Raw genomic sequence first — 7,517 nt, 5'->3', positions numbered from 1 at the left:
GCTTTTATTTTGGCATTTGTTGCAAGATACCACAAAAATATATATACTCAAATAATCTAGATGCAGGATAAAAAAAACACCTCAAACAACTTCTACAACCAAAGTTTTAAATCACTCACAAAAACATTTTCTATATATTAATGAAGGAATCAGAGTAAATACTTACTAAATTGTCCAGCTTTCCTCCTCTTCCAGACTTCTGAGATGCAGTTAACACACTTAAACACACAAGAATTAACAAGCATTAACAATTTCATTGAAAACTGACTTTTTTAAAAAAGCACAAAAATGTGATTACTCATTACACAAATCACACAGATCTCATAATTTGTTTTGCTCCTGAATACAGATGAAAAATTGTGTTATAGATAAAGACATAATTTACATAATCTATAAATTAAATTAACCAGTCAAACATCATCAAGTCACTTCACATTATGTTTTCCTTTTATAAATGAGATCATGTAACATTTATGCAACCTACAATGGCCTGTTTTGGTTGAATGCATCTCTGATCAATACTTTATTTGTGCATCACTGCTAAAATTGGCTTTTTTCTCCTCCTTCTTAATAGCACTATTTTCGTCCCTTAAACAAAATGTAGCATCATGACGCAAAACAGGCCTAAAAAAAACCAAACACATGGTCTCTGCTTGCGCAACTCATCTCCATAAAGCCCTCAGATGACAGGGTATTTAAACCTGTCCATGCACTGATGATGACACACACATACACTTGGGGCTCCGGTGACTCTGAAACCTTGACTCGACCAACAGATCCCCACATAGATGAAGACGGAGAGCGTGGTGCAGACTGCGCCGTTCAGCGGGAGGAAGCAGAGTCTGATCGAGGATGCTCGCAGGGGGCGCAGCAGCGGCTCCTCGTGCTCCCCGGGGCCCTCCAGGTACGGAGACAGCTTTGTGTTTGAGGAGAAGGACGGAAGAGTAACTCTGAACGTCCTGTTCGCCCTCAGCAATGAGAAAAATGCAGGATTCTTCAAAACGGGGAAAATATTTGAGGTAAGCTTCAATTACGCAGAATTCATACAATTTACTTTTGCAATAATTAGCAATAGTGCACGTGATATCCTAATAGTAATGGATTTATAATGTTACTTAAGTGAATAGGCCTATAGCAAATATCACACTGTAAATAATATTCTATTCCGTGTAAAATTCATCTATAATTCATCTATGTATAATTGTACTAAAGGAGATGTAGCAAAATACTACACCGTAAAAAAAATATGATGTTTCAAATACAAATCATGTATTCATGTTAAGTAAATATTGTAATACTACACTGTAAAACATATTCTGTTATAAGTAATGGTCATGTGTTCATTTTGATGAGGCAAATGTAACAAATACCACACTGTAAAAAATACTCTGCTGTAAGTAGAAGTAAAAATACCAATCTAGTAGTGTAGTAGTAGTGAATCATTATTACTACCATTTTCATATGTAGACAAAATTTCACTGTAAAGTCTGTTCCTGCTAATTAATTCATCATTTTAATACATTTTAGGTCAATATTTTATAAAAGAATCACATGTTTTGCTTCTAAGGTCTGAGAAGTATTTAGCCAGCTACATTATTATATATTTCAATAATTATTATTGGTGGATTTAAGGCACTTAAATGTTTTAGATGGTCAAGTTGATGGCAATGTTATACTGTTGAGTAGTTTAATATAGATATGCATCATATTTGTTGTTGTTTGTAAAATCTTAATCTGAATAGTATCAATGAAATTAATGTAGTTGGGTGAAAGGTAGTGAAGTAGAAGTGATTGATGAGTGACAAAATGTTATTCGAAGAGAGAGAACATCTTATTAAATGACAGAATTGTGAAAATTGCAAATCCTGAGTTTAACTTGAGGTTAGGTAATTAATACAAAGAAGATATACGAGAGCTTTGACCCAACAAGCCAATTATAAACTGAAAATGGAAAAAGTGAAGAAGATGGTTTTTAATTTTAATCTTTTAATCTTTTAAACTAAGCAACACAATCATGTCTGGATGTAAGAATATCTCCTCTGATCATCAACTAAATTTGACACTTTTGACTCTTATAGACGTTTGAAGCTAAACTTCTCCACATTGAGAGTCGACCAGGGAGGAAATCAAAGAACAGCACGACAGACCTGGAATTCTTCATGAAGTGTGAAGTTCACAGCTCTGACCTCGACGTTTTCATCAACTCGCTGAAGAGAGTGGTCGACGACGTTCGCTCCATCCCAGAGGAAAAAGGCAAGTGCATGATTTAATGACACTCTCTTGTTAATATTAATGTCTTGCAATGTTATCAGGCCTAATTTATCCAGTGAAAGCTCCTCGTTTGTTAATCCTACTACATGATAATAACATGCAATGAGGCCTATTACAAAAGCACTAATTATTTCTTTTTTCCCCCCTCCTGTCAACGTCACAGTTCCCTGGTTTCCCCGACAGATAAAAGACCTTGACAGATGCAACCTGTTAATAACCAAATTTGATCCGGACATGGACCAGGACCATCCGGTGGGTGTTTCCATTTTTACAGTAAAGTGTCACCTTTTTGTTTACCGATGAGTCATTTTTATCAACAATTATACAAAAAATAGCTTATTAATGGGGATTTGTGTCACATTTCTTTTGCAGGGCTACAGCGACCCAGAATACAGAAAAAGACGTGCTTTTATTTCTGAGCTTGCCTTCAGATACAAACAGTGAGTCTAAAAGAAAGTCATCTCCATAAAGCTGAAATATAAGCATTCAAATATTCCTTAATAACTTAATTTTGTGTGTTGTAGGGGAGACCCGTTGCCCACTGTGGAGTATACAGCAGAAGAGATATCCACATGGTGAGAATTGACCTCAGAGATTATAGATTCATATGCATGGTGGGGAACAATAATGTGTTGATGTGGTGTTATTGTGTTTAAAGGAGGGAGGTTTACCAGCAGCTGCGGAGTATTTACCCCAGTCTGGCCTGTCGGCAGTTCCTGGATGGTCTGCAGCAGCTGGAGAGAGAGTGTGGCTATGGAGACGACCGCATCCCTCAGCTCAGAGAGATTTCTGCCTTCCTCAAAGGTGACAAAGATGAGGAGATTGAAAGAGTTCAATTCAGAAAGGCCTCTGCTTTCAAGACATAACACAAACCAGATTTGAAAAAGTATAATTAAGATAAGTTTTGACATCTGAAAAGATGATGGTTGTAGAAAATGTTGAATTGAGACAGGTTTGACCACCTGGAACACAACTTTGAATGAAATAATATAATCAAGAGAAATTTCTGGCACTCTAATAAGGAAAAAATAATTCAATCAGGGTTTCTGCTGTCCTAAAATGAGCCAAAGGGAGGAAAACTGAAATCAAGATATGACTCTGCCATTATGGGTTTTCTACAAAGAGACAGACAGATGTTTTTGCTATTCTAAAAGATTGCAGAAATAGAAAAGTCGCATCAATTTTTGTCAGTACAGTTCAATTTTACAAATCACAAAATGCCTCAGGGGGTTTTACAATCTGGACAGCAATACAGTATCCTCTAACCTCAAAACTCCCTTAAAAACCATTAAAAGCAACAAAGGAGGGATCTTTCTTCCAGGATGGACAAATACAAAAAAATTACAGCCAAAGGTGTAATTTTTGACACAAATGTGATGGAGATAATGAGGGACAATGATCTGCCATCCTCAAGCTAGAAAGGTATCCAAGCTCTACCAAAAAATAAACAAATGTTAGGTGAAAACAGCTGGACTCAAAGCAACAAACATCTTCTATCAGTAAATAATACATACATGCATTGTTTGATACGCTGCACTTCACAGTTACAGTACGAGTCATCAAAATTATACTCCAATATCTGTTACATCTGTGGCATGAACAGGTAACAAAATGTTAACTTGTATATTCGTGAGGTCACTATTCAAAGTTTTCTTATTGTGCGGATTAAACAGATCTAACATTTAAACCATTTCCTGTTTTAAGTTATGTCTCTTTACAAAGATAAAGTCCTGAAATTGTGGGATAAAATGGGGGAAAAAGGAGGAAAGAGAGCTAGCAATGGAGAGTCAGAAAAGGTCGAGACATTAATAAAAGAGAAAAAATAAAAAACAGTGAATTTGTGGATATTTAATGGTTCAGTTGGCTTTGGTTCCAGTGTTTGACAGTTCTCTCCTCTCTGCTCCTCTAAGAGAAAACAGGCTTCCAGCTGCGTCCAGTAGCCGGCCTGCTGTCAGCCAGAGATTTCCTCGCCAGTTTGGCCTTCAGGGTGTTTCAGTGCACACAGTACATCCGTCACCCCTCTGCGCCAATGCACTCCCCTGAGCCGTGAGTCAACCGTTATTTGGGACCTAACTTATTCATGTCCACATTCAGCTGCTTTTCCTGTTTCTGACTTTCAATTTCCTACAACAGAGACTGCTGTCATGAATTACTCGGCCATATTCCCATGCTGACAGACAAAGAATTTGCCCAGTTTTCCCAGGTAATTGTGTGCTGCACATTATTGTAATTTACTTGGCTTAAGCTGAGTGTAATCTAGATGTATTATCTTTAATAATCCTCAATTTGAACACCTCCAGGAGATTGGACTTGCCTCGCTTGGAGCATCAGATGAAGACATTGAGAAACTGTCAACGGTAGGTTTGCAGATTTCCTGCATTAAATGAGATAATATTAAAGTCCCTGAAGTGTAATTTAATCATATTTAAAATGACATACATTTGTAACCCTTAAGTTAAAGAACATGCTGAGCTTCATATTGAACTGAGGATTCATTTTAATATCTCAGGGAAACACAAGCTCTGTGCACTAATTGGGCCTTCAGTGCCATCTAGTGGCTAAAGCTAATAACTGCACGAGATGTTTTAAAACCTGCTCAAATGCCTTCTTCCCTTGTTCTCTCCTTCATAGTTATACTGGTTTACCGTAGAGTTTGGCCTCTGCAAGCAGAATGGGACAGTGAAAGCTTACGGCGCTGGTCTCCTCTCATCCTACGGAGAGCTCATCGTGAGTGTTATCTCTACGTTCACTCAAATATTTTGCTGCAATGTGTTCTCCATATTTTTACTTTTCTATTTGGTATGCTGAGTGTCGCTGACCTGTCCTTTCAGTACGCCCTGTCTAATGAGCCGGAGTACAAATCGTTCAACCCAGAGGAGACAGCAGTCCAGCCGTACCAGGACCAAACCTACCAGCCTGTTTACTTTGTGTCTGAAAGCTTTGAGGACGCAAAGATTAAGCTGAGGTATATACTGTACATATTACTTTATGATGAATACATTATTGTTGTTGGTGGAAACCTTTTTCCAACACTGACATAGTGATGCACCTATCCAATATACTAGATCACTATTAGGGCCAATAATGACATTAATGAGAGGATGGCAGAGATGTTATTGTAATATTCAGTGTTTCCACTCATTCACACTGTCAATTCAGATTTTAGTGTTACAGCAATCATGCAAACTCTCAAATGAAGATAAAAGTGACTGTGTGGGTTTTAAATAACAGCAGGAGTGTACAAATTAAAGCTACTGTTTAAGCTATTTTCTACTCTTAAAAGAAAGTTTTGTCTAATTTTTAAGCTGGGCTGCAACTAACAACTAGTTTCATGTTAATCTGTTGATCCTTTTCTTAATTAACCATTATCATTATTGTTATTTGGTCTAAAAGGCAAGAAAATAGTGGAATGGTTGTATCACTGTTTCCCAAAGCAAATGACAAAAAAGAACAACCCAAAGATATTCAGTTTACTATTAATCAAGACCAAAGAAACCAGAAAATATTCACATTTGAGAAGCTGGAATCAAAGAGTTTGGACATTTTTTCTTTAACAGAAATCACTCATAATAGTTTACTATTAGTTGTCTGTCAATTGATTAATCATTACAGCTCTAGACTGGACATAAAATGGTAGAATCATTTACAATATCTCAATTAATTTTTTCTCTGTATTGTGTACTTTATATATGTATTAGTCTAATTCTAAATTTGGTATTTTACTGTGTTTAATGACATATTTAGAGTTAAATGTATAGACCTCATTTAAGTTCTCAAAATTGAGTACAGTTTATAAATATTTGTTTCCACATCTATTTGTTTTTTTATTATTTTTATTATTAATAAGGACTGTATCTATAATTGGCACCATATTAACTGGAGAAAAAAAAATCAAAGCTAAGCGGTATCCCATGGAGGTTTCTTCTATACAGACTAAAAGTCTCTATTTACATTCAGTGTTACTCACCAAAACACAATGTGCATGTTTGAGGTTTAACAAAGAAAACATTTTGAAAGCTGTATTGTTCACATCCATGATTACTTGCTCGCAGTCTTACATTACGTAGCATTACAGCCACCTGTAAATCATCTGAATAGTGAGAACCCATTGACAGGCCTGTGCATTGCGTCAACCGCATGCACAAACACAGACAAAACAGGGACTCATAAAAACATTGCTCCATGGTACCATTAGTGGTGAAAAACTATGCAATGTGCCTTTAATGAGTCAAGAAATATAACAGATGCAGACGATGTCCAGATACTTTTTTCTTATTTGTCATCCATCTGAATATTTGAATCTGTCTTTCTGATACTGAGCTGCATTCATTTACTCCCACAGGAGATACTCTGCAACCATCAAACGTTCTTTTGCGGTACGCTACGACCCTTTTACCTCCAGCATGGAGGTTCTGGATCAGCCCAGTAAGATCCAAAACGCCCTGAGCCAAATGAGAGAGGACCTAAAGACCCTGCACAGCGCCTTGGAGAAGCTCAGCTCATCTTAAGGTCACGAACAGACATTCTGCAGAGATTTTGCACGGCTGATAGATGTACATGAGATGCACTGTAATGAATAACACATGACAAACAGAAAAATCACAACGTAGACAGTTTGTGAGGTTCCACGGGGGCCGTCGATTTGTGTATAATGTATTGTGAAGATTATGTAAAAAGTAATAAACATTTATTTTCTTGAAGATATCGCCTGAAATTGTCAGTCTTTTGCATTCCAGAGAGACAGGAAAGATAGAAAAGGTGCTGAAGAGAAAAGCGTTGTCTTGTGTTTGCCAGCAGGAGGAATAAGAGAGAGAGACTGAACCACTACAATACGGGGCTTGTAGGCCATTTTCTAGCTTTTAATTCCAAACCAACTATTTCCATTTGGAAAATTCTTGGAACCCATTTATCTTCATGTGTTATTAAGCAAAGGGAAGGAGCTAATTATGAATGATTTAAGTATCATGTTCCCTCTGCTGGTCAAGGCCAGAGCCAGCACTGAGGCCCAGCACATCAGAAGGGCCAGGTCACCGGGACCTCACAGTCGACCACAGCACGGTCCGCAGGGCTGCACTGCTGACAGATGCTCTTCTCTCTTTATTTCTCTTTCTCCGTGCGACTGGAGAATTTGGCCTTGACGGACGTCCAACGTTTTGATGTGCACAAAGGCGATAATGCATATCAGAGCCACGCACGTCAAAGCTTTCGCTTGAAAAGACAATTCATCCTTATCTGCAGGACTCATA

The 7,517-nt window shown here is 37.4% G+C and overlaps 1 protein-coding gene across 1 annotated transcript; it reads left to right on the top strand.

Moving 5' to 3' along the window:
* The first annotated feature begins 788 nt into the window (after positions 1-788).
* On the top strand, positions 789-6,779 carry th2 (tyrosine hydroxylase 2). The gene is made up of 12 exons (XM_053314164.1): positions 789-1,019; positions 2,079-2,253; positions 2,435-2,523; positions 2,644-2,711; positions 2,796-2,846; positions 2,930-3,075; positions 4,182-4,317; positions 4,405-4,474; positions 4,572-4,628; positions 4,903-4,998; positions 5,103-5,236; positions 6,614-6,779. The coding sequence occupies exons 1-12, from the start codon at positions 789-791 to the stop codon at positions 6,777-6,779; spliced, it is 1,419 nt and encodes a 472-aa protein (XP_053170139.1).
* The last annotated feature ends 738 nt before the right edge of the window (positions 6,780-7,517 follow it).

Source organism: Scomber japonicus, chromosome 23 (assembly GCF_027409825.1).
Source record: "Scomber japonicus isolate fScoJap1 chromosome 23, fScoJap1.pri, whole genome shotgun sequence".
In the NCBI taxonomy this organism is placed as follows: Eukaryota; Metazoa; Chordata; class Actinopteri; order Scombriformes; family Scombridae; genus Scomber; species Scomber japonicus.
The sequence above is the reverse complement of the archived record's forward strand: the minus strand, read 5'-3'. Positions and strand labels throughout refer to the sequence as shown.

Bases quoted from the DNA above. Each gene is read 5' to 3' on its own strand.
- th2 (XM_053314164.1), top strand. From the start codon at position 789: ATGAAGACGGAGAGCGTGGTGCAGACTGCGCCGTTCAGCGGGAGGAAG. The intron at 2,712-2,795 runs GTGAGTCTAAAA...TGTGTGTTGTAG, and splicing joins CTTGCCTTCAGATACAAACA to GGGAGACCCGTTGCCCACTG. The intron at 5,237-6,613 runs GTATATACTGTA...TTACTCCCACAG, and splicing joins GACGCAAAGATTAAGCTGAG to GAGATACTCTGCAACCATCA.